Below are 27,872 nucleotides of genomic sequence, written 5' to 3' on the forward strand. Positions count from 1 at the left end.
AGTCTTGATCCTCTACTGTTCCCCCCCCAAATACAGCCTACTATCCTGCCCCTGGTTCTGAGCTGCAAGGAACAGCCCCAGGAGGTAACTGGGTGGGGTTCTGAGGATTGTCAGTATGAAAGGAACGGTCAGCATGAAAGGAACGCTTCCTGCGTTCAAACTAGACACCCAGAGACGTCTCCTCCTCAGCCTTAGGGTTCTTTCAGACACACCTGTCCCATTCCGACTACCTGCCCCGTTAGCTTTGGCTAAATCCAGAGCCAGTGGTTGCCAGCGACTGCGGTCACCTCCCCACCAGCTTGGATTATTTTTAGCTGTGTGTTTATCTTCTGTAGAATCTCTGATATGTAAAATATTTAATTTGGAGAACAGGGAGTGTTTGTTTCAGATTCCTAGCAGGACCCACTCACTCCTCTAGTCACCACATCATGCCCCAGTGCCAAACACACAGGCTGCCTGCACTCTCACACTCACCTCGGTGTGTTCTCACACAAGCAATAGGCCAAGATCTTCCAAAAACAACTAACAATTGTGAGTGCCTCAGTCTTCAGGTATCCAGTTATAGACTCCTCGCATCGGCCTGATTTTCACAGGCTGGGGATGTGGCACTTTGGGAAAATCTGGACCCTTTAAGGCACACAATTGAGGCACACCAAATCACTAGCTCCTTAAAACAGGCTGGCCAGTCTTCCCCTCATTTGAAAGCAGGAGCCATCAGCACCAGTTTTAAAAAAAAATCCATCCAAAACAAGCACCAACCCCCCAGATTTGCTCATGTGAAACAAACAAAACGTGGGGGGGGCACATTTCAGAAAACAATTTTTGAAAAACTTGACCCTAATGTTACAGAGAGGATTAACAACAAGTGCTGGGTGCTGGTCTCCCTTGCAACAGTTAACTTCCCTTCCAACTAAAACAATACAGACCTTTGAGTGCGAACCATTTTCTTTTTCTTAATTTGTTTCTGTTTAGAGACAGATGGATTTTTTTGTGGTGGGCGACAGAGCCCTTCACTTCTAGTTCACATGTTCAAATCCAGTTTAGGTTGGTAGTGGTGGAAATTCATTGCCATCAAATAGCTGTTAGGCAGCCTGTGTGAAATAAACCAGTGATCTCAGACCAGTACCTAGTGAATTGGTGTCAATGACACAGAAACCACACTGCAGTTGGCCCTAACAGGCACCCTCATTGGCAAACCCAGCAGAGCCACGATGGGGAAACAACTGAGGATGGTTCTGTCACGAAGGCATTAGATGGAGGCTCAGGAGAGCTGGGTTAAATTCCTGGCCCTGCAACAAACTCCCTATGTGACTTGACAAGTTATTCAATGCCTCACCCCCCACCTGTAAAACAAGGCTAATACTTCCCGCCCAGGAGTGCTGTGAGGATGAACACATTAGTGTTTTCCAGGAGCCTAGTAACAGCGGGGTGGGGGCCGGGGCGGGATATAACAGGCCATGGAAGACAGGACGACTCTCGCCTCTGGAGGTGGACAGCCCAGGCTGTGGTAGATGTGTGGTGGCAGAGCAGCGTAGGGCATCTGGTACAGCTGCTGGCTTTGCTGTACCTGTTCTCATGGGCACAGGCAGACTTAGGCACCTTTTAGGCACCAATTAGGCACCTTTCCCCAGCACTACATACACTTCCAAAACTGTCCAACAACATGAACAGATGGAGCTTTGTTATCCTGGGCACTTTAAGAGATAACGTCATGTGATCAACAGCTAATGTTTCTAACTGAAGCCTGGTGTTATTTGCTCAGGCTTTCCCTAATCCAGCATTCTTGTGTGACTCTTTCTGTCGGCACTGACCACAAGTGTGGCCACCAAAGGCAGAGTAAGGTCAGATCTGCCTCCTGCGTGGGCCCCCCAAGGGCAGTGTTTCTGTCACAAACATCTCATCATCACCAACCCCTTTCCACTCACAACATTTGGTCCTTGTGCAGGGTCTTCTCTCTCAGGATCAGGATGCATTTCCTATGCATTCATTAGTTATGCCTGACAGCATCCATGGGAGGTGCCAGCCCTGCTCTCCCTGCCCAGACCTCTCTCCTGCTTGTGCCTGTTGTCTCCTTCATCCGCTTTGAAGGAAGAGAGGGACGGAACCTGGCATTGACAGCAACATGAGAGCTGGCCCATGTCATGCCAGGCTCCTGCTGACACCCACAGGTTCCATGTCAGCTGGAGTGATCACATGGCCCGTGGCTAATGTGCTAAAGCTCCTCCCTGACTAGGATTCCATTCAGATTACATTACATTTCAGTCCTACCGTTTGGTGAGACTTTAGAAAATGCATCATCTCCTAGGGACAATTCAACATCTCCTGGGCCAGAAAATACACAAAGAAGGGCATCAGATAGGCGCAGTTGCCTTAATTAACCCCTTTTTGTGCTTGCTCCAGTTAACCCAGTCCATGCTGAATATGATATGCCAGCTCCACTTAGGAAAACATGATCCGCCCTAGGGGCCGATCCGTCAGATAGGCGCCATCATGCCAGTCACACAGACAGACATTCCAGTGACAAGGCTGATGAAGACAAGGACATGGTCTGTTGGCGGCGAAAGGGTTAAACCCCAATGTGAAGCTCTCAGCATTACTCCTTAGCTAGCTCACGTTTTCTTCCTCTACATTTTAGAGATAGGACTGAAGCAAAACTCCGAGTGGCAATCAACCCTGTACATTAGGGTAGTGTGGACTAGTGTATAGGGCACCGAACTGGGACCCAGGAGACCTCAGCTTTGCTGCTGACCTGCTGGGTGATCTGGGAGAAGTCACTTCACCCATCTGCCTTGTCTATTTAGATTGTAAACTCTTTGGGGCGGAGACTGTGTGTGTGTGTACAGAGACTAGCCCAAAGGGACCCTAATCTCTGTGGGTCCCTCTGAACACAACTGTAATCCAAATAACGAATAGGAATTAAGATATTTATTCAAATGTTGCAGCTTTGGCCAATCTATAGCAGATCTGTAGGTTTTGTAGCCATTTTTAACCAATGGATTGACTTCCTGCCAACCCATTTCTGCTGTAGGACTATACAGGAGGTGGGATTAGCATGTTTGGCTGGAGTGGCTTCATCTCATGCTCCAGTAACATGGCTATATATTCAGTTCAATTTCATTTGACTGTTTGCTCTGCTTATGATGAGCCTTATTTTAGGGAGGCCATCCCATCTGAGCTATATAGGGATATTCCTATTTAGAGAGATACTATCCTAGATAGCAATACTATGCCAGGCAGTATGGCCTCTAGTGGCTAGAGCACTGGACTGAAACTCAGGAAACCTGCATTCTGCTCCCAGCTCTGTCACTGGCCTGTGTGTGATCCTGGACAAATGACTCTCCATGCCTCTGTTTCCCCATCTGTCAAATGGGGATGGATGATACTGACGAGTGCCATGTGGAGGACAGAACTCCATTTCATGAAGGCGTTAGACATTTCGAAATTTGGCTTCCTTGCAAATTGGAATGAAAAACCAAAAATTTCAAAAATTTTCCAGGAAAGAAAATTCCAAACAAAATGTATTATGGGTTGACCAAAGTCCTTTGTTTTGAAAAGACTGAAATGTGTTGTTTAAGTTTTGACTTTTTTTAGAAAGTAATTTCAAAATGAAAAATCATTTCATTCCAAAAACGTTGAAACGGGGGGTTTCAACACTGTCAGAACTTTTTATTCCAGTTTTCTTCAGAAAGGAAATTCCGGCAAAATCAACCCAATTTCATGAAGCATTTCGATTGCGTTGGAACTGAATATTTTGATGGAATATGCTTCTGTAGAAGTTTCTCCGTCCAGCTTTAACATGTACCCCCTTTACAAAGCACTTTGAGATGAAACACGCTATATAAGAACGAGGTGTTATTACTATTCCTAACACTACACCAGCATTGCTCCGCCTTTCCTGGTTGGCAAGCCTTTATTCGAAGTCAAAATTTTTCATGATCCTCACATTTATTATAAAAGTAAGAGTATCAATATTCAGTGCCTCACAACCCCCATGATTGCCTTTTGTGGCCCCCCCTTGGCAGTCAAAATCCATGGGCTTTGACAAACACTGCACTACACCATCAGATAAATCAACCTGGGATAGTTCTGAGACTGGTCACCAAAACAGAATAATAGAGTCACAGAAATGTAGGGCTGGAAGGGACCTCAAGAGGTCATCTAATCCAGCGGTTCTCAAACTGTGGGTCGGGACCCCAAAGTGGGTCTCGACCCCGTTTTAATGGGGTCGTCAGAGCTGGCATTAGACTTGCTGGGTCCTAGCACCCAAGCCCAAGCCCCACCACCTGGGTCCAAAGCCTGAGGGCTTCAGCCTTGGGTGGTGGGGCTCAGGTTACAGGCCCCCAACCTGGGGCTGAAGCCCTTGGGCTTTGGTCCCCCCACCCGGGACAGCAGGGCTCAGGTTTTGTCCCCGCTCCTGGGGTCGTGTAGTAATTTTTGTCAGAAGTGGGTCATGGTGCAATGAAACTAATCCATCACCCTCTCCTGAGTTAGGATTCAATATACCTAGACCATCTAAGACAAGCATTTGTCTAACCTGTTCTTAATAACCTTCAAAGACAGTAATTGTGCAATCTCCATAGGAACCAGTTCCAGTGCTTAACTATCTGTATAGTTAGAATTTTTTTCCTAATATCTAACCTAACTCTCCACAGTGGCAAACTAAGCCAGGAGACACAGAGAACAATTGATCTCTCTCTCCTCTGTATGACAACCTTTTACATATTTGAAGTTATGTCCCCCCTCTCAGTCTTCTTTTCTCAAGACTAAAACATGCCCAATTCTTTCAACCTTTCCTGACAGCCATGTTTTCTAAATCTTCTATCATTTTTGTTCTCCTCTGGACTCTCTCCAGTTTGTTCACATCTTTCTTAAAGCATGGTGCCCAAAACTGGACACGGTACTCCAGCTGAGATCTCACCAGTGCTGAGCAGAGCGGGACACCTCCCGTGTCTTACATATGACACTCCCGCTAATGCATCCCAGAATGACAGTTGCCTTTTAAGCAACAGCATCACATTGTCAACTCAGTGATCCACTATAACCGCCAGATCCTGCAGTACTGCTACCTAGCCACTTATTCCTTATTTGTTTTTTGCATTTGATTTTGTCTAAGTGTAGTACTTTGCACTTGTCTTTATTGAATTTCATCTTGTTGATGTCAGACCAATTCTCCAGTATATCACGATTATTCTGAATTACAATCCTGTCCTTGCAATCCCTTCCAGCTTGGTGGCATCTGCAAATTTTATAAGCATACTCTCCCCAGCCCCATGCTCCAAATTATTAATGAAAATATTGACTAGTACTGATCCCAAGACAGACCCCTGTGGGACCCCACTAGATATATCCTCCCAGTTTGACAGCAAACCATTGATAACTACTTTTTGAGTGCAGTTTTGCAACCAGTTGTACACCCATCTAATAGTAATTTCATCCAGTCCTTATTTCCCTAGTTTGCTTAAAGAATATAATGTGTCAAAAGCCTTACTAAAGTCCAGATATATCACATCTACTGCTACTTTAAATACTGATTTAAACAAAGGCAAATTTCCTACTGAGGGGGATGAGAAAAGCAGCAAATAGTGGCAGAGACAAAGTGATCCTGATACACAGTGTTCTAATAATCATATTGCTAAATCTGCCTCTTGTTTATTTTTAAAATGCACACTCTTAGTGCCCCATGATATACGAAGCAAACAACCACGCCCATCAGGAAGATAAAGAGAGATTTCAGGAACTCTTTCATCAGGAATGCCTGAGTAAGAAACCAAGTGAAAGCAAGCAGAACCCAGAGTGAGTGCTGGAGGCTGCACCAGTACTGGAGGCTTTGGTGATGCCCCACAGAGAGGAAAGAACCCGGGATGGTGTGGTTGATCCCAGGCCTCAGCACTCACATTTTCTTTGGTCCATGTCTATATTCAAAGTTGAAACAGTTTAACTGTCAATCTATTTAAAACCCGCTTAAACTTGGTTTATTGCAATTTAGCTTAATAATAATACCACCACCCCCTAACTCTTGTGTAGTGCTTTTCGGCTACAGATCTGTCGATAAGGAATTGAGTTTAACTGATATAAGCCAGGTTTAAAATCAAATTCAGAGCGTTCACAAAAGAAGATTTTGCACAGATTTAACTAAATCAGTTAGACATCACACCCTCAGTTACATATAGACAAGACCTATTGGTGAGAAGTATTAGCTGCATAATCACATGAGACTTTATCATAATGAAATAGTTCAGGGTGGAAGGGGGAAAATCAGGCAAGGGTTAAATACTACTAACAAATAGTAATAATAATGCTGCACTAAATGAGAGGGATGGAAGTACTGAAACACATGCCTGCTAGCTCCCTGGGCTCTTTGCGTGTTTCCTGTTTTGTGTTTTCTTTTGATACTGTAAGCTCATTGGGGCGAGGGCTCTCTCTCAATCTACCTAGCACTGGGGCTATTGACAGCTACCACAATATAACTGATAACAGATAGATTCATAGATTCCAAGGCCAGAAGGGACCACTTTGATTGTTATACCAATAAAATAAAAACCAGCAGGATCTTATTAAAGGGGAAAAAGGTAAAATGCCACATTTATTGTGAATACAGAAAGAATCATAGTAAGCAGTTAGTTATAGCTATAACATTCCATTCAATCTCATATTTATTCACACACACACACACACACACACACACACAGAGGTTCTGCAAGGTTGTTATCATAGTTACCAGCCTTAGAGTTGCTCATGCCAAGCCACTGGCCAGGTGACCTGGACATGAGGAGGGAGCAGGGCCTTGTCAGATGCTCATCTGATGCTCCTGGAAGTTGGTTTGCAGAATCAGACCCCAAAGTTCTCACTTTCTAGAGTCCACTTTTATAAGAATTTCTTCCTATGCCAGTCTATGGGAATTGCTTCATCATGCTGTTGCTGGATCAATCAGCAGATGGCACATTCCTGATGGCTCCGTGCTGCCAGATGTTATTTTGTTCTTTGGTTCTCCCATTCTTGAGGCTGTTGGGTGGATTCCAGTCTGCCCTCCGGGGGCCCTCTGGTTATTTCCACTTGACGCCTTCTTCAGCCGATGGACACTGGATTCCTAGGCTGGCACCTCCCTGATCATTCAGTTATTATCCACACCAAGCATCCATCCACATACATCCTCTATCTTTAATCACAATTGTTAACAAAGCGAGATGAATACAACAAAAGGGCGGGGAGTCTCTGGGTGCTGTTTCTGTTGTTACAGAGTAGTGCTTTGAGTCTCTCTCTGTGTGAGTAGTTGTTGTTACAAAGAATTGCTTTGAGAACAGACTCTGTCTTAGAATGTACTAACACAATTAGCAGCGTGCAAGTTTCACACATAGAGGGAGAGAAACAGTACCAAAAACCAAGAGACCTCTTAATTAGTAATACCCTGGAATTTAAACTGTGGGGAATCAAACTCATTTGTGATTTTAATACAGAACTTCTTTAATATGATCCAACATGATCATCTAGTTTGCCCCCCTGTATAACACAGGCCTTCCCCAAAATGATTCCTAGAGTGTATCTTTTAGAAAAACATCCAATCTTGATTTAACAATTGTCAGCGATGGAGAAATCACCATGACCCTTAATAAATTGTTCCAATGGTTAATTACTCTCACTGTTGAAAATTTTACATCGTATATCTAGTCTGAATTTGTCTAGCTTCAACTTCTAGCCATTGGATTGCCTCTGCCTGCTAGACTGAAGAACCCGTTATTAAATATTTGTTCCCCATATAGATACTTATAGACTGTAATCAAGCCACCCCTTCATCTTCTTTGTTAAGCTAAATAGATTGAACTCCTTGAGTCTATCACTGTAAGGCATGTTCTCTAATCCTCTAATAATTCTTGTGGCTCTTTTCTGAACTGTCTCCGATTTATCCAACATCCTTCTTGATTTGTGGGCACCAGAGCTGGAGATAGTATTCCAACAGCTCTCACACCAGTGCCAAATAGAGAGGGAACATAACCTCTCTGCTCCTACTCGAGATTCTCCTGTTTATGCATTTTAGGGTCGCATTAGCACTTTTGGCCCCAGATATACTTTGGGAGCTCATGCTCAGTTGATTATGCTCCCCACATAGATACAGGGAATCATTCAACAACTAGTGAAGTCACTTCCAGGGTGGAATGTAACTCTATGATCTGTATTAATTAACCTAATATAACACCAGCCCTTCTGTCGATCTGCAGGGACTGACCCTTGGACCTTGTATCTAAAAAGCAGGAGCCCCTACTGCTCGAATTACAGGAGCTTGAGCAGATTCTGAGAGGTGGTAGCACTCTCATTAGCCACTAGATGGAGACAAAGCACCACTCCACAGTAGTGTGGCTTACACCCACAAATACCTGAGCGTGGCTAGGTACCTGGTATGCTGTGACTGCTGCTTAGTACACTAGTCAGTAATCTCACTGTCACTGCATGTTCCCCATGTCTGCTTGCTGAATCCACCTGTTGCCTCGCTTCACACAGTTAGACCGTAAGCTCTTTCAGACAGAGCTCAACTTCTCTGGGTGTGTGTGTGTACATACAGTACCTAGCACAATGGGGCCCTGATTCCTGATGGGCAGCCTTCCACCAACTTCAGTGAGTTCTGGATCAGGCCCTTGGCATGTGCCACTCATTCTACTGTAACTGGACTCTCTTACTGAAGTGGCTGTCGCAGCACGATGACTCACCTTTAAGTCAGTGGCAGCTTTCTACTCTAGATAAAAGCGGGGAATTTACATGCGACACTCCCACCGAAATGCCAGCAATGCCCGTGCATGTGAATCCCACTCTTGGCCAGATGAGACTTTATGAAGCCTTCATGTGCACATGGAGCTTACCGCAAATTAGGGTTGCCAATTTGAGTTGGATGTATTCCTGGAGGTTTCATCACACGACATAATCTTTAATGAAAGATGAATCTTTAATTCCTGGAGACTCCAGGTCAATCCTGGAGAGTTGGCAACCCTAGCAGCACTAGGAGAGGGACTGTATCTATGTGGATGATGTATCACATTTCAAACAGCAAGTTTTAATAGGTGACAGATGGCTCTGACTTCCTTTGAGGCTCTTGCTAGACCAGAGGTGGGCAAACTACGGTCCGCGGGCCACATCCGGCCCGCGGAACCGTCCTTCCCGGCCCCTGAGCTCCTGGCCCGGGAGGCTCACCTCCAGCCTCTCCCTGGCTGTTCCCCCTCCCATGCAGCCATGCCAGCAGCAGGGCTGCAAGCTCCTGCTGCTCTGAGCAGCATGGTAAGCGGGTGGCGGCAGCGCACTCGCGCTGCAGTGGAGGGGTTGGGTAGGGGGTTCCGGGGGGGCAGTCAGGGGACAGGGAGTGGTTATGGGCAGGAGGTCCTGGGGGGCAGTCAGGGGTCGGGTGTGTGGATAGGTCGGGGCAGTCAGAGGACGGGGGGGTTGGATAGGGGGTGGGATCCTGGGGGGCGGTTTGGGGTGGGGGGTCCCAGGAGGGAGCAGTCAGGAGACAAGGAGCGGGGGGGGTTGGATGGGTCAGGGGTTCTGAGGGGGACAGTCAGGGGGCAGGAAGTGGGAGGGGGCGAATATGGGGCAGGGGCCAGGCTGTTTGGGGAGGCACAGCCTTCCCTACTGGACCCTCCATACAGTTTTGCATCCCGATGTGGCCCTCGGGCCAAAATGTTTGCCCAGCCCTGTGCTAGACCACTATGCAGGATACATTTTTTGGCTGTTCTCCTGGGTGCAATGGCTTATTCCCCTGGTGCTCTATTGTTATCAATGTCCCTTCATTTTATGGCTTATACAGACTCGGTAGGACTCCACGCAGCTTCTCTATGGGAGCTTGTATAAAGCTCTGTCATCCCTCCACAATAATGGATTTGTGGATGGGGCAGCTTGCAGGGGCTGCTATCTCAGAAAACAGCTGGGGTTTGGTTGAACCTAGCCCTATAATGGGAGGAGAAAGGGAGGCAGATCTCACAGCATGACGCTTTCTGACAGAGCGTGTGAAGCAACACAAGTGCTACAGTTTTCAAGATGGCCGCTCTGTCAGTCACCTCCCCAACTAGAGCTTTCTGTTCTGGGATGCTGGAGGTAAACTGCCAACTCCCTGGGCCAAATCCTGCTCTCATTTATGCCCACGCAACACTTTGGACTTCAGAGAGATTACGACCATAGTGCAGGGGTTTAAGGGGAGGTATGAACCGCACATAAAACAGCCCTAAAGTGAAGAGAGCACAACTGGGGTTTATAGAGCACAGTCCATTCTCCAGCAATCCTAAAGTGCTGCACAAAGAGATCCATCAGATAGCAGCAGTGTGGGGATTGTAAAGAGAAAGCTGCAATTTTGAGCTCAGCAGCGATTCACGCACAAAGCCTCAGGCACTGGAACTGGCTTTAAAAGGCTTTACCTTCTACCTGGGCAGAGATGAACAGAGGGAGCCTTGGGTTAATCTGTCACCTAAAGGACGCACCTCTAACACTGCAGCAGCCTTTCATGATCCTGCTGTAATGCCAGCGCCAAGTCATAAAACAACAACATAGAACAAACTGAAAGCTTTAGGTTAGGAATGGGCCCAAAACCTGCTGTCGAACTTGAATCCAGGACTTTTGTCTGCGTGTGTGCACACACTAGGTGTTTTATATAGGGAGATATAGCAATGCAAACAGATGTGCGGCGGGGAGAGGTCATGGAAGCACATTAGGTGCAACTAAATACGATTATTTGCACACACTATTGACTGTGGACACAGAATCAAAAGCTGGAGCCCTGGATGCCGAATGAAGTCCGATTATGAAATGTGGTGCACACCCAGGCAAATATTTCATCAGGTCAAACAAGTAGAATGTGCTAATCACAACTCCTTTGTTTCTGTTACAGTTTAATGTCTTGACAGCAACATGAGTCTCAAAGGATCTACCAGCAGCCAGCCTGGCTCTGCAAAGTAAGAACCTGAATGACAAAGTTTGACTGAATGGCTCATCCTCAAGAACTGCAATAGATTACTACCTGCCACCACAAACACATTTCCTTCCACTCCGGGTTCTCCCGTAAGGGCGAGACTCTGCTTTCTCCTGCTCACTTACTTGGGTCTCCTCAACTGGGGCTAGGGAAGACTCCACCTTGCCATGTCCCAGTGCAGTCTAACCGAACATGCTCACGCACACCATCATGTATGAAGTCTTCGCCACAAAGTGCCATGTGGTTTGATTGACACTCTAGAGGGAAAAGAAACCTATGTCTGGTTGCCCTGTTTCTGTAGTTCTAGGGTTGATTCAGGTGCCCACAATTTCTATGGGGCAGATTCAAATTATACGTGGCCTGGATCTACAAAATCACTCCCTTCTCTCCCTCAAAGCTTCAGCCGACCCTGGACAGCAGGGTGCATGTGGCAGTACACGACACAACTCTGAGCTGCTGCCTGCCCCAGGAGGGGGAAACCAGGACACAGCTCACTATCCTGACTGGCCCCATTGCTATAGCACCCCCTGGCGTCAGGACATGGCATTGCAGGGTACTTTGCTGCTTATGCCCCCTGTTGATCACCTGTGCTGGCCTCACGATGGCCTGTTGCTGTTTGGATTTTCTGTGGCCATCACCCCCTCAAATTCAGCCCCCTTCCGGGGTAACAGAAATCCAACTGTAAGTCCAAATAAATACCCAAACTAATAGTCCTTCTGCCCCTCTCAAGCAACCCTGAAGTTCTCTACTCCCCACCCCCACACCTGGCCCTGGCAGAATTTCTCCTATGCTGCTTCCTCCCCACCACAGGTCTCCCCTCCCCAGGAACCCCGGCAGCTTCCCTCAGGGATCTCCCTGCTCCTCACAGGCCCTACCTCAGGGTCCCCCACAGGAACCTGACCTGCTCCCTGAGTTGTGTCCTCCAGCCTGACTTCCCCAGGCTCTTCTGAGAAAGGGGACTCTCCTGGCTCCTCTCTGAGCTGAGTTCACGGCTCTGTTTATGCAGTCCTCTCTCTGATCCCTCACAGCTGGGATCAGGCATTATAATTAAGTCTCCATCACATTCAACTAGGGGATAGCTGTCTGGTCACAGGCAAGGCTGAGCCTGGCTTGCCTTAAAGGGCCAGCCAGCCTGTGACAAGGCCCTACAGACTAGAAGGGACCAGCAGATTCTGGGAGAACAAAGAAAGAAAAATGTGTGATGGTCAGTGGTGGAAGATCCATATATCTGTTGTCTGAGGCAGAGAGTCCTCTGCCCTTTCTAGGTCTGACCTGCCTGAAGGGAAAGCCAGTGGGCTATGCCTTGGAGTGAGCGAAACCTCAAACAGGAGTAGGTCAGATCCCCTCCCCTCACCAAAAGTAGAGCTCTCCAACAGACTATTCGAGCTTCTTGCCAGGCTCCCCAGCTTGTTGCAGTCGGAGGTGTCACTGGAGAATTGGTGTCAGTGACTGATACTCCTCCAGCTCACCAGGCAGGGTGCTGATAACTACCTCACTTGCACACTAACGCAAGCTGGTGTGAAAAACCCATTGCCCTTTGCCATTAAGCTGGTTTGAAAAGCCCACTGCCGTTTGCCATTCAAGCACTAGACCAGATTAATTGGTTACTATCTGTGTTGCTCAACTGAATCACATAATGAAGCCAGTAAAAAAAAACAAAACACAAAAAAAACTTTCTGAGATTTGTTGTTTATTTGCTCCTTTTCTTTCCTTTTGCAGCAGCAGTCTGGGCAAAGCAGATGGTGCTTCGAGAATGAGTGCAAAAGATTTATACGGTAAGTCACCACCACGGATACACTAGGCTGCTGCTGAGATTTGCGTGAGTAAAGACTGCCAGGTTCAAACTGGTAGCGGGAAAAGCCGAAGGCATCTTTATTGCATGGCTTCCTGTTCGTATCTCATGGTGGGACAGCGTGGGGCAGTTGTGAGATGAACTGACATGGACACATCACAATTCACCTTTAGGGGGCTTCTCACTTTCTAATGAAGCATCCAGTAGAAGAGGCTATTGCAGACAGGACGTCAGACTAGACAAGCCACGGGTCTGTTCCAATACTGTTTCCTATACTTCTCCCTGCTGAGGTGCTATGTGGCAGGAGACAGGCAAACAACATCTGTTTTCCTATACACCATGCTTACAGCAGGTTTTCATGACATGGTAACAGAAAGGCACATGTCCTCTCTGCACTAGTGGTCATGCCATTGCAATCACTTAGTGCAGCCACCTGATAGGGGCTACCACTCCTGTATTAATTTTGCTAGTGTTACAAGCCTGTGCAAAACAGACACACGTCCACAGGAATCCCTAACGTTCTCTGGTTGATTTAGCCAGACAACCAGGTTCTCAAAAGTGTGAAGCTAAAAAAGACTGTTATGAGCAGGTTAATGATTATACTCATTAATTATTCCGTATACCATGAAAAGTCAATATCCTCTGAAGCTTTCAAAGAAGAGAGAGTTTACAAGAAATCATTTTCTAGATGGCAAGAAGAGCTTCAGATGAACATGCGGGGCCAGATCCTCAGCTGGTGTAAATTGATGTAGCCACATTGAGGTCAATGGACTTACATACAAAAGCATCGTATTAGAGATAGGTATTAATAATCATCAACATTACTGATGGATCTCAGCTGATTTACACTAGCTGAGGATCTGGTCCACACTATGTAGTGATGGCCTGAACAAGCAAGGGGAGGGGGTGAGAAGAGAAGTCTTCACCACCACCCAGTTCAGCTAGGAAGATAAAAGATCCTTAGTTTGGTGTACTCTAGTTGGGGTCTGGAAAGCCTTCTGTGTGTAGAATTCTCATTGACTTCATTAGCAGGATCCGGCCACAGATACATAATGTTAGTTTTCTGAGTGCAATGTGATGGGTGCAGATATAAAAGCCAGAACTGAACAGAACAGGGCTTTTCTGATTTTGCTTTCCAGCTGCAAAATTACTAAACAACCTTGTGGAATGCTGGCAATTCGTCTGGGTTTTTGTAGACTATCAAAGCATTCCATCAGCAATTCAATGAGTTGTTCAGACTTGATTACAAACTTGCCTTTGCCTATTGGTTGCCTGAGATATTTTCACTGTATCATAGAATCATAGAACTGGAAGGGACCTCAAGAGGTCATCTAGTCCAGTCCCTTGCACTCATGGCAGGACTTGGTAGTATTATCTAGACCATCCCTGACAGGTGTTTGTCTAACCCGCTCTTAAAAATCCCCAATGATGGAGATTCCACAACCTCCCGAGGCAATTTATTCCAGTGCTTAACCACTCTGACAGGTAGGAAGTTTTTCCTAATGTCCAACCTAAACCTCCCTTGCTGCAATTTAAGCCCATTGCTTCTTGTCCTATCCTCAGAGGTAAAGAAGAACAATTTTTCTCCCTCCTCCTTGTAATAACCTTTTATGTACTTAAAAACTGTTATCATGTCCCCTCTTAGTCTTCTCTTCTCCAGACTAAACAAACCCAATTTTTTCAATCTTTCCTCATAGGTCATGTTTTATAGCCCTTTTAATCATTTTTGTTGTTCTTCTCTGGACTTTCTCCATTTTGTCCACATCTTTCCTGAAATGTGGCACCCAGAACTGGACACAATACTCCAGTTGAGGCCTAATCAGCGTGGAGTAGACTGGAAGAATTACTTCTTGTGTCTTGCTTACAGTACTCCTGCTAATACATCCCAGAATGATATTTGCTTTTTTTGTAACGGCATTACACGATTGACTCATATTTAGCTTGTGATCCACTATGACCCCCAGATCCCTTTCCACAGTACTCCTTCCTAGGCAGTCATTTCCCATTTTGTATGTGTGCAGTTGATTGTTCCTTTCTAAGTGGAGTACTTTGCATTTGTCCTTATTGAATTTCATCCTATTTACTTCAGACCATTGCTCCAATTTGTCCAGATCATTTTGAATTTTAATCCTATCCTCCAAAGCACTTGCAACCCCTTCCAGCTTGGTATCGTCTGCAAACTTTATAAGTGTACTCTCTATGCCATTATCTAAATCACTGATGAAGATATTGAACAGAACCAGACCCAGAACCGATCCCTCAGAGACCCCACTCGTTATGCCCTTCCAGCATGACTGTGAACCACTGATAACTACTCTCTGGGAATGATTTTTCAACCATTTATGCACCCACCTTATAGTAGCTGTAAGGTGATCGTGGTCACAGGTGGGGTGTCTGGGATATTTGTCTCTCTAGAGTGTCCTCCATTGCAGCCTGGTTGCCTGGAGATTTGTCACTGTAAAGTGACCTCAGCCTGGGATAGTGTCACCGTGAGTGACCTTCTTGGCTGAAGGGCTGAGTACTTAGCTTAGTGGATAAAGTGTCGAACAAAGTAATCATTAATCATTTAGATTAGCTGCAAAGACCAATACACACAAGTAAAGGGAGGAGATAATTCAGTGCTATTTGCACCACTCACTGACTATTTGTGGTCTAATTTCTGTCTGGGGAGAATGTGCACCGGTTATTCTATTGGTCACTTGTGTCTGGTGACTAAATAACATGTGTTTGAGTGGGAAAAAGAAGTGCTGATGCATTGGACTAGTTGGACCATATTCTCGTTTGCACTAAGGCGCCTTTACACAGTGTAAGGGGGCCATAGTGCAAATGGGAACCAGGCCTGTTATGTTTTGTAACTCCTATGTAATTCTGTTTTTAACTGTATGTTGAAGGTACCCAGAGCTTGGCTAGGGGAGGGCAGGTTTTCGTGGTGCAAAGATTTCAGTCTAAAAGCCTCCTTCAGTAAATACCTTGATTGTATTTTAGTCTCCTCCGAAGGTTGGTCAAAATAAAAATTAAACCGAAAGTTGAAAATAACGTATTTTAAACATCTCATGTACTAAGGCCATTTCTCTTAAGACAGATATCCACCAACCATGTGAACGCATCACAGAACTGAGACTTGTTATTAGGTAATCAACATGTGGGTGTTAAAATACTGGCTTTGTGCCTCTCCATAGGGACACTGGCAGCTCTAAAATAGCTTTACTGCCCAAAACTGGAAATGGAAAATAAGTAGCCAAGGTTTGGCAAACACTCCCAAAGCACCCATACTCTCTGTAAAACAAATTTGTTTTCAAAAACAAAAGTCAATCACAACACTTAGGTGAAAAGTGCCTTGCTTTTTGGTGAAGCTGCCCCAAAAGCAATTGTTACAAATTCACCGACACTGAGAGCTTTTCCACACAGCTCCAGTGAATAGTAAGCAAGCAGCATTAGGCTGTGGGCCATATCCTCAGCGGGTGTAAACTGGTATACCATCATTGACTTCAAGGCAGCTCTGCTGATTTACAGCAGCTCTGGATCTGGCCCAATATTGCACAGAGGTGTGTATGTGGCATCTCTCATGCCTAGGGGCACATGAAACTCCCCTAGGTAATTTGCCGAGGCTCCTCCAAATATCCCTCTGCATGGAGTGATTTCCCAGTCCCAGGGTGCTAGGCCTCCAGCCTCCCTTCTTCAAATCCCTCCCAACAGTTCACTTCTGCAAAGCTCACAAGCGGGGAGAAAAATTAAAATTATGTAAAGAATTACAGTTAAAAATGCAAATAAAATAAATCTGAAGTGGCCTCAATTATATGACTATGAAGCAGCCAGGGAATGTTAGGTGCTTGGAAATGCACTTTTATTTATATATATATATACACACACACACACACACCAGATATATTTGTTGATGTAAATGATCAAAGCTCCACTGGGGCCAGTGGAACCCCTCCAGATTTATATCAGCTGAGAATCTGTCCCATTTTGAGCTCCTGGGTTAGGATACATGTACAAACACAAAGCATTATTCTTAAGTGAGCAAGGCCTTAGTTTTATGTCTCTTCCAAAAACAGCCCCTCCAGCAGCACTGTGCCTTTTTAACACACTGCAGCGTGCCACCCATTCAATTATTATCACCAGTACCTGGGGCTTCTGTGGTGGTTTCCCATCCAAGTTCTAACTGGCCTGATTCTGCTTAACTTGTCCAATCTTATGGGATTGTAACACAAAGTGGCAGGGATCTGGACTAGACCATATCATTCCTGACAGTGTTCTGAGCCAAACAAAGCCTTTTAAAAGTTGGCATGCTCAGTCCTAAGGCTCTTCAGCTGGTGTAAGTCTGTGTAGTGCCTTTGAAGCTGATGGAGCTACACCAATTTACCCCAGCTGAGGCTCTGGCCCGGTGAGTTGCAATAATTTAGCATGGAGGTCAGGAAGGCATGATTCACAGTGGCCAGGTCATATAGGTCAATACAGGATGCAGCCTCCTGGCTAGCGCCAGATGGAAGAAGTGTTTCTGGAAACTGTGGCTATCTGAGCTTCCAAGTACAGCGGGAAGTCCAGATGGATCCCAAATTCAACAGTATAGGAACCAATGGCTGATAAAATCTGCCCTTACCATCAGCTATGGCTGCACACGGTGGAAAATTACTACAGACAGCTTTAGAGAATTAATGTTCTCAATGATTCAGCCAAAAGAAGCACAAAGGAATAGTGCTTTTTTCCCTTTCAGGTTCACAGGCAACCAAGAATGAGATGTGTTATCAGTGTCGAAATGAAAAAAGGTCCAGCTTCATTACCATCCCCATGTCACAAATGGGGAAACTGAGGCACAGAGGGGCTCAATGACAAGTACTGGCATCCCACAGCAGGTCTGTGGCAGGAGCTGGGAATAGGAACCCAGGGTCCACTCTCCCAGCCCCATGCTAGACTACACTCCTTCTATATGAATGAGGTAAACCTTCTGTGTGCTTACTTTTCTGCCGAAAAACCCTCAGTGGTTGGACACCTATCTGTGTCTCCCACTTTATTGACCTGTATAGGCAACATTTTATAAATGCCATTTAGGATGTCAGAGGTGCAGTACCCCAGTAAATAGAGCACTGAACTCAGACTTGGGAGACCTAGATGCTATTCATGGCTTGGCCAGCAACCTGCTAGATCATCTTGGGAAAATCACATTACTGCACTGTGCCTCAGTTTCCCTGTCTGTGAAATGGGGATAATGACACTGACCTTCTTTGTAAATCACTGTTTATCAGTAGATCTCAAAACACTTTACAAAGGAGGCAAACGTTGCATTAACCCTCTTTCTTTTTGCATTTAGTTACCCTCAATCTGATGGGGTTTAAATAGGCTGATTCCATTAGCACTAAGGGGAATTTCTCCCACACATCCATCCTCATACCCCATTCACTGATGAAATAACAACAACAATAAAATAATAATAATAATAATAATGCAAAAAACAAACAAAAAAACCCTGAGGTTAATGCAACATTAAATGTTAGAACATACGAATGGCCATACTGGGTCAGACCAAAGGCCCATCTAGCCCAGTATCTTGTCTTCTGACAGTGGCCAGTGCCAGGTACTTCAGAGGCAATGAACAGAACAGGTAATCACTAAATGATCCATTCCTGTTGCTCATTCCCAGCTTCTGTTGTAAAATCAAACACTCAAAAGTGAGGAAATTCTGAAAGTTACATTTTCTCCTGCAATGTAAAGTTGGCCACCTGCTCATCCTGTCTGCCTAGTATGAATTCCTACACATAGGTTTACATTTAACAGGAAGGATGGAAAAGAGAATACCATAGGCAGAATCACTGGTACAATCTGGCTGCTTTGCATCACCAGGCATCCAGAGTATACTAGCAAACCTGGCCCTGTGTATGTGCCTTGTGTGTGAACAGTATATGGTCAGCAACTCCTTCAGAGTCAACTAGCATGGCTGGGCCACAAACAAATGAATGATCCCTCATCCAGTTTGCATGAACAGAGGGTGAATGGGTTGCATCCAGCTGTTGGTGAGCTTACCTCCAGGTCATCATGGGTATATAGGGTCATCACCCTTAAAAGTAAAACACAGTCTCTCCTTTGCTCAGCCCCAAGTTCTGGAAGGGTCTCTGGCCGCATTTATAGAAAGTACCATGGCTAGCCAGACAGCAGGTAGAACGACAGGTAGCTATCATGTTCCTGACTTATTCAATGCACAGGGCGGCCAGCTGAATAAATGTTAATGTGCACCATGAATAAATAAAGCTGCTTCTCTGCTTACTGGCTTCTGTTCTGAACCTAGATGAAAGGACATTGAGGGAAATCCATTGTATTCTTAGCAATCCCAAGAGAAAGGCTGGGAAGGAAGTACTTTAAAATAATTAGTAGTTTACACAACAGGCTTATTGCTGTCTTTGTGGTTGCATTAGCCGGCAGCCTCCTACTGATCTAAACTGTTTTCAAGGCTTAATAAATAATACTGTACCCATTCAAGGGTTATCCACTGAACCCAGGGGGAAAAGGGACTGATCCTAAGAGAACTGAAACTAAGGGGGGGAGGGGGGTCTCTCTATTTACTTCAGTGGGCTTTGAATCAGGCCATAAGAGATATCACACACCAGCAATATTCTAGTCTGTATAAGTACTTATACTGTGATCATCTGAGTGCCTTCCAGTAGTACATTCAGCAGCATGACTCACCTCAGCCACCCCTTCCCGGTTGTCTGTAGGCCATACTAATTTACTTGTGCCTAGGGAAGAACTAAGACTAATGCCTACAAAATGGAAGAGGGATTTCACAGCCTGTCACTGAGCTCACAGCAAGAAGTTGGTGTGCTGTCTTATCATGGAGCCCAAGCTCTGAGAGTGCTGAGCACTTTGCCTGCTGCAGATTAAGCAGCTGATGAAACAGTTAACTTAAGGAGTGGCAGCCTGGCAGCCGTGATCAGTCGATACCAAAAGCAGTTTGTAACTGAAGAAAGGTTTCTACGCTGTAACAGAACGCTGGGCACGATGGGCCCAGTCATTCCCACCTGCCTGGCTTAGGCAAATGATGCCATCTGCCTGGAGGTGCTTTGCTTCAAGCAGGGGTACTCAATTTTTTTCTTTCCAAGGCCCCCCTAACATGCTATAAAAACTCCACGGTCCACCTGTGCCACAATAGCTGGTTTTCTGCAAATAAAACCCAGGGCCGGCATTAGGGGGTAGCAAACAGGGCAATTGCCTGGGGCCCCATGCCACGGGGGTCCCCTTGAAGCTAAGTTGCTCAAGCTTCGGCTTCAGCTCTCGAGTGGCAGGGCTCAGGGCCCTGGGCTTCAGCCCCATGCGGTGGGGCTTCGGCTTTCTGCCCTGACCCCCCGCGAGTCTAATGCTGGCCCTGCTTTGCGGCCCCCCTGAAACCTGCTCGCGGCCCCCCAGGGGGCCCCGGACTCCTGATTGAGAACCACTGGCTTAAGGCAGTTGATGTGCTGTAGCCAGGAGACTTTTAAAAGGGGCAGACTGCACCCAACCTATGGTGATCCATTGGCAGCACAGTCTCCATGGAGAAGTGGCACTGTAGGATGCCTGGCACATAAGAGACCTCATTGGCTGAGTGCAATGTACTACAGGTCAAAGATTAAATTACAACCCGACTGATCCCAGACTGGTTTCCACAGTTACACAGCCACAGTATCCAGAGCGAAGCTGATTTCAGTTATCCAACAGCCCGAGCTCTTTGGGAGACTTGGCTTCAGTATCTGAGCCTAGCATATAGTTACATGGGCTGGGAGCTCTGCAGAGGGAAGTGAGTAATCTGAACTGGAAAGAAGGTTTGGTTGAACTGGGTGTGCATGAGGTAAGGGTCAGCTCAGTTCGTATTTTTCCCAAGCTGACTTGCCTCTCTCTCCCTAAACAGAGCGCAGCAAAGTGCTAGATAAGTGGCAGTTGCTGGTTCTCAAGAACAGAACAAAACCCTTAATGGACTCATCAAGATCGTGATTCTGCAATTGGCTGCCCACATGCAGAGCCCTGTGCCCATACGGAGCCCAGGCGTCCATTTGCATGGACCAGCTTTCAGGATCAGGGTTCTACTGAATAACTGCACAGTCCTATAGTCCTAATCCTTGTCCTCTCCCTACCCCAATTTTGACTTGTTTTGCCTCTCACTTTGAGTGTGTCTACACTGCAGTCTGAGGTGTGACTGCAGCACTGGTAGGTGTGCCTGCTTCAGCACCGTCTAGCAATGTGAGTACCTCTCCAGGGTCCCTGGTGTGCTTGTACAGCCCACACTGCTGCACCTACGCTGCTGGTTTTAGCCACGTGAGCGCTGGTATGTCTACCCATGCTGCAACCTCACTTTGGATTGCAATGTAGACATGCTCTTTGTGTCTTCTGGGAATTTACCTTGTACTTTCCTCTGGTCAGGGATTGTCTCTTTATTTGTTCTCTTGAGGAACCTAGCATGCTATCGGATACTCAAAAATAATGTCAGTTCCAGCTCTGCTGTAAATATGGTGTGGGGACGAGAATCAGTGTTCAACTGGTGGAACTGAACAAACAGGCCATAAAAGAAATGTGGTTTTCTAACTTCTAACAGGGGCTGATAAACAGCAGCATAAATGAAAATAAAGGGCCCAGGTGATCCCTCAGCTGGTATAAATTGGCACAGATCCACTGACATCCGTGGTGTTACGTGCATTCACACCAGCCAAAGATCTGGCTCCAAAAACACAAAGCTCTAAAAATTGCCTTGAGACTCTTTTTCATAGAGCTGGGTAGAAAATAGCCCTTAGTTATTGATTCATTAGCATGCTGGACAACAACAAGGGTGATTATTCAGCATTAGTTACTGGTAATCTCCTGTATAGAACCATGGGCTTGTTAATTATTCCAGCTGAGCTACATGTGACATTCACATGAAGATAAATGGATACACTGTAACTGCGCACATGAAATATTTCCTCCCCCCCCCCCAGAAAATTCCACATCTTTCACACTGGTTTAACAGGTTTCAGAGTAGCAGCCGTGTTAGTCTGTATTCGCAAAAAGAAAAGGAGTGCTAGTGGCACCTTAGAGACTAACCAATTTATTTGAGCATGAGCTTTCGTGAGCTACAGCTGATGCATCCGATGAAGTGAGCTGTAGCTCATGAAAGCTTATGCTCAAATAAATTGGTTTGTCTCTAAGGTGCCACTAGTACTCCTTTTCTTTTTACTGGTTTAACATGTGTAGCTAATGTCTGCAATGTAAAACTATTCAAAGAGAATTGATTCAATAAACAGAGCTCAACCAACAATTTTGTTTAGTGGATTTAGGCCATGATTCAGGGAAACACCTAAGCACAAGCGTAAGGCCATCCCAGTTCAGGACATAACCGACACGTGCACTACTTGAACTTAAGCTCATGTTTAAAAGTAAACCACACGCTTAAGCCCTGTCTTGAATTGCGATGCTTTTCTGAATCAGGGCCTTAATTTGGCTCCCAATTTTGGGGACGAAAGCAGAACTCTGTCCCAGAGACCACCAAAGAGCAGACTTCGATAAGTTACAGCTATTCACATTAGCAAGAAATCTCTCCCCATCCCACAAAATGAACACAGCACTCATAAAAGTACACTGGCTATTAAGAGCCTTGGAGACTTAACCTAATTTCTCACTCCAGCTCATTTATCTCCTCGGGCCCCTTCTTTCATGGTTATTTGCCCTGAATGGTGATGGGTGGGGAGGTGTCAGTGAAGTGCATGCTTAAGTTTGCTTCCAATAGGTACGAGGAAGAAAGAAAAACATGCCTCTTTGTGATCATACACTTATGAGAGGATTTGTGCACTTCCTGGTCAGCAGCATGTCTAGTGGGTAGAGCACTGGAAAGGGAATCAAGACTCAGGGTACAATGTGTATAGTGGGGGAGAGCCATTGAACCAAAGTGTAAACCGGTTATATAATGGAAACCACTTCAAGCCAGGGGTGTGGCAGCACCTCTAGTTCCAGCACCTAGGTCAAGATTCCAGGATTCAGTTTCCCTTTCTGTCACTGGACTTGGGCAAGTCACTTAACCTTTCTGTGTGCCTGTTTCCCCATCCACAGAAAAGGCTGTAAGAAAATATTGACATCCATAGAGGTGACTGTCACAATTCATTAACTCGACTGGGGTGGGGGGGGAAGGGGTGGAATTTCTATGAATAAAAAGTCAGTGTACACACTGCTGCATACTGCTGTCATCATCATTAAAAGAACTGGGCTGCAATTCAGGCTGGAGTGACTGCACAGACTGCCAGGAGAGGCTCTCCATGGAAACGATCATTTGAAAGGAGTGATGTCAGAGGTCCAGAAAAAAAATAATCGTCACTTCCGCAGCGGGGAAGAATTTCTGCCCTCGGATTCCATTGCAGTGTATCAGCAGACATGTAATGTGTATGTAATGTGGTTGGTCAGTATTATTACCCAATAGGAACTGACTGTCTTTACATGACTTTTCTCAGCCAATTGCAAGCCAGGAGTTTCTCATGGATAATACCATCACTAAGTTACATTACAGGGTGTTGTAAATATCTGCCCCCGAGTGTGGCCAGACTGAGCACAGGGACTGCTTCCTGAATGTGACCTCTGGGGTGCCAGTCAACCCACGGGAGGCTGGGAGGGGGCAGGGCCATGGGGCTTACACGTCTCACTTGATGCCCTGACTCTCCCACTGGGGCAGAGCCACTCCATGCTGCCCCCAGTGCAGGGCTGTGGCTAAATCTGGCCCTTAATGTCTGGGACGTGCTTTGAGACCCTTGGGCGCAGGGCACAATGAAAGTAACAACATTGTCTCCAGTGGTTCCCTACCCTATCGTTATGGTTGACGTGGGTAGTTTTCTGGCTCCATATGTGCCCCTCCCCACCCCAGTGCCTAACGTCTCTAGCCAATAAGATGCTGTTCATGTTCACCTTTATGGGTCTGAATATTTTAGTCTTGCTATGGTAATTTCTGCCTAGCCCATTAAGAACAATACTCAGCAGGAAGAACACTGTACTCAGCAGGATTAATGCAGCATTCTCCCACCTGCTGGCCATGCAATTCCTACCTCCAGCTCTGATCAGGGGTCCAATGGCTAGTGCACTGGTCTGGGAACCAGGAGACCTGGGATGCATTTTACCAACCTGTTTGCATCCACTTGGCAGTACAGAGTCTGCTCCTATCTGCAGCAGGCAGCTCTCTGCTCTGATCAGCATTCAGAGCCCTGAATTGCTTGGCCAAGTCACTTCAGCTCTTTGCGCTTCCCTCCCGCCCTGCCCTTTGTGCTTCCCTCCCACCCACCCTGCTATTTAGACTGCAAACAGCTTCAGGGCAGGGATTGTCTCTGTACTGTGTTTGTGCAGTGCCCGTCACAATGGGGCTCTCATTTCATTTGGGGATGGTAGGCTGAGGCTGCAGGTTGCCCACCACTGCTCTACTGTGTGTAAATAGTAATCAAGAGGACAGCCTTTTGAAGCTGTGCCACTTAAACTTTCCCAGCGCCTGGTTGCTGTGTGTTTATCCCCCTGTGGAAGTTGGTGGTGGAGCTGATCTGGTTTCATGGAGCTGTGCCACTGGAATACCTGAGGCACACTAATTCCGTCTTTCCCCACTGGCTTTGAATGACTACATTGTTCAGATCAATGTCTCCGGCTGGGCGACTGTAGTGTCTCTCTTCGCGTTCCTTTCCTACCACAGATCCCAGCTTCACGTTACCCCTCGCTTTTCCCCACTGCAGTGCAGCTCTCCTCTTACTGGCGACCTTTCTTCTTAAAGCCCCACTCACCCTTTCCTTTTTCCCTGCGCCATCTGAAAATGGAGCTTTTTGGAAGAATAGGTCCGCATCCTTTGGGCAGTGTGTGTATTCAGTTCAGCTCCATTAGGCTTGGATAGGTATCTGAATGCAGCCAAATCCATGGTCATCACCCTGCTGCCCCATTATTGGTATGATAGTAGCATCTCTACGGGCCCCAACCAAGGGTGAGGCCCCCACTGTGCTAGGGACAGACAGGGAACAAGAAAACAGCCTCTGTCCCAGAGATCTCACTGTGGGAAGCAGCAGAGTAGCTGCAGTTGTGAAGTAAGGTTGTGGGAAATGGTGGGAGAATTCAGACAGCAATGCAGGGCTCTGAAAGGTATGTCTACACTTACCTCCGGAGCAATAAGTCCAGCGGGAGTCCCCGTCTCCGGTCGACTCCGGTACTCCACCGGAGCAAGAGGCGCAGGCGGAGTTGACGGGGGAGCAGCAGCAGTCGACCTACCACAGTGAAGACGCGGTGGTGAGTAGCTCTAAGTATGTCGACTTCAGCTACGCTATTTTCGTAGCTGAACTTGCGTAACTTAGGCCAACTTAGCTCGCCCCTTCCCCCCGGGGTCGACCATACCTGAATGCTGAACAAAACAGAGAGCTGCCTGCTGCAGACAGGAGCAGACTCTGGTTTCTGTGCTGCTAGGTAGAAGCAAAGTGTGTATTTGTTTGGACCATGTTCTCCTTACGTTAATAGGGAGAGCACCACACAGTCTAGGACAGGGGTTCTCAAACTGGGGGTTGGGACCCCTCAGGGGGTCACGAGGTTCTTACATGGGGGGTTGTGAGCTGTCAGCCTCCACCCCCAACCCCGCTTTGCCTCCAGCATTTATAATGGTGTTAAATATGTTTTAAAGTATTTTTAATTTATAAGCAGGGTCACACACAGAGGCTTGCTATGTGAAAGGGGTCACCAGTACAAAAGTTTGAGAACCACTGGTCTAGGACATAAAAGAGGTTTCTGTGCTTCCCAGCCTTCTCCCTTCTTTCTGCTCTCCCACTCTCCCCCGCCCCTGATACCTTTCTCTAGCTTCCCCAATTGCAAACAGGTCCCTGCTGCTCCCTCATGTCCCTCACCAATGTGCTCCCTTTTTAGGATGGACATGGGTAGTTTTCTGGCTCTGTATGCCCTCCCTAGAGAGCCTAATGTCTCTAGCCAAATACAATGCTGTTCACTTCCCTACGATCCAAATTCTGCCCTTGGTTATACACACCCAAATCCCACTGAGTTGCAGGTGTAGACAAGGGCAGAAGCTGGCCTGCTGTTAATACTCCCTAGGGGGTGAGAGGGGTCCGGGTTCTAACCACGCCTCTCCTGGCCTCTGGCTGGCTGCTTTCTTCAACCTGTGTGCATTCAGCCCTGTTCCACAGCCCATTGCTGCTTGTCTCTCTGGAGATGCTCCTGAGATCTGCTGAGACCTCTCAAGGCTAGTGGTTGTGGTGGGACAGCTATCCAAGCTGATGGGAACCCCAGAAAGTATTACTCTAGCTCTGATTTTTTTCAAGCCAGTCCATCCATCCTATTGTTTCATCTTGAAGCCACAGTTGGATGATACTAGGTCAAACTTGCTGCTGTGGCCGAGATCTGCTCAGCACAACAGGTTGGGGAGCTCCCTAATTCTTTGCCCAGATTTGCCCTGATCACTGCCCTGACACAGGCTAGAGAAGCCCCATATCAGCTGGCAGTGGTCCCCAAGGGACCAGTGTGACAACATCACAGAAATTCAGGTGATGATGATTGGTGAGGTGGACCTGTGAAGTAGTTTTGACTCTTGCAACACCCAGCCTTCATCCCCAGGCTTCTCTTCTGCACAGTTCAAAGGGGAGTAGACAGGATTTCTTTCCAAGGTTTTATAATCTTACAATCAAGAATTTTTTCTCATTGTAACTTTTAAAAAACAAACACTGGCTTTTTTACTGGAATGAAAAGTTTTGGGAAAATATCCATTTTGGTAAAAAATTTCCTTCTGTTATTTTGCTGTTAAAAACAAAAAAAATTTTTTCAATTAAAATTTTTGGTTTTGGGTAAAAAACTTTCAGTTTTTGAAATTTTTTACCAATATTTTGGTAATTTTTTTACCCCCAAAACATACTGAAAATGGTTTTCAAAATAAAAAAAATATTTCTGTTTCATTTCCCCCCTATAATCCCTGAAAAATGTTTGCGGGAAATTTAGAAAAAATAATATTTTGCATTTTCTTGCAAAAAAAAAATACCTGGCATTTTTCATTAAGCTCTACTTATAAGACAGGCGGCTGGCTGTCTCTGTATCTAAGCTTACGCGATCAAGGATTTTTTTTCCACTGGGTTGATTATTCTCTAGTAAGCTATTTCCCCCCACTTGGCTTCTTGTCCCCAGGCCACAGCATGGGGTGCTACTGTAAATACTGCCTTCCATCCTTGCATGCTGTGACGAGTTAGAGGCAGACATTTGGTGTTATTGATTGCACGAAGCCCTTGCACAATCAGGAGGTTGGCTGTGTTTTTCTTTGCTCTCATAGAGTGGGTTATATCTGCACCTAATAAAAAAGGAATATGAGCCCTTGGAATTGCTTTGGTGATAAACATGAAGCATGAGGAACAGGAATTTAGTTATGCAACTCCAACTAACAGCTACTGACATGCTGTCTATAACGCAGACCCCATTATTGTTATAGAGCTTTCATACCTTTGGGCGTCATCCAAAACCCACTGCAGTCAATGGGAGTATTCTCATTGATTTCCAGTGGGTTTCGGCACAGGCCTTTCATCACCAACTAAAAGTGATAGCTTCACCAGGCACAGCTCCCCAGCGTGGCCGGAGCAGAGACATACAATCTCTCACACAGAATTGTTAGGGCCAGCCCAAGATGTATTGGTGCCCTAAACAAAGATGTGAGTTGATGCGTTTAAAAGGTGCTGCAGAGCTGCTTCCAAGAAGGTGCAATGCATTGTAGGGAATATTTTTCTTTCTGTCTTTCCCCTTTAAAAGGTACCTTGATAAAATGTAAGTGGACCTGCCTAAAAATGGTACCAACCATGGATTTACTTTTCATTACATGTTTGAGCAATCCCAGATTTCATCTGTCCCGCGGGTGAGCACTGATGATGTCTCAGCATGCAGTACAGCCACACATACTGTGTCCTGCTTCTGTGTGTTACATCTACACTTGGAAGGCTTTGCTGGTGTAGCTATACCAGTCTACCAAAGTACTCCTCGTGTGGAATCAGCTTTTGCCAGTAGTGCTTATTCTATCCCTCCTGACCAAATAAGCTATACCAGCAAAAGTGCAGTTTTGCTCATATACTGTGTCTACACTAGGGACTTCTGCTGGCATAGCTATGTCACTTGCAGATCACACCTTTTCACACTCCTGGAGCTAGGCTGACAGAAATT

At 46.2% G+C, this 27,872-nt stretch overlaps 1 protein-coding gene across 4 annotated transcripts in view; it reads left to right on the forward strand.

Moving 5' to 3' along the window:
- The window catches only part of EPS8L2 (EPS8 signaling adaptor L2), a 108,433-nt gene that overhangs the window by 19,367 nt on the left and 61,194 nt on the right, over window positions 1–27,872 (forward strand). For 2 of the 4 annotated variants that reach the window (XM_074954767.1, XM_074954766.1), the window contains exons 2-3: window positions 10,862–10,925; window positions 12,662–12,717. In XM_074954767.1, the coding sequence (XP_074810868.1) occupies window positions 10,882–10,925; window positions 12,662–12,717 (100 nt within the window). In that variant the 5' untranslated portion in view covers window positions 10,862–10,881. The remainder of the gene's footprint in view (window positions 1–10,861; window positions 10,926–12,661; window positions 12,718–27,872) is intronic. The other 2 variants (XM_074954768.1, XM_074954769.1) reach the window with 1 other exon arrangement.

Source organism: Natator depressus, chromosome 6 (genome assembly GCF_965152275.1).
Source record: "Natator depressus isolate rNatDep1 chromosome 6, rNatDep2.hap1, whole genome shotgun sequence".
NCBI lineage: Eukaryota > Metazoa > Chordata > Testudines > Cheloniidae > Natator > Natator depressus.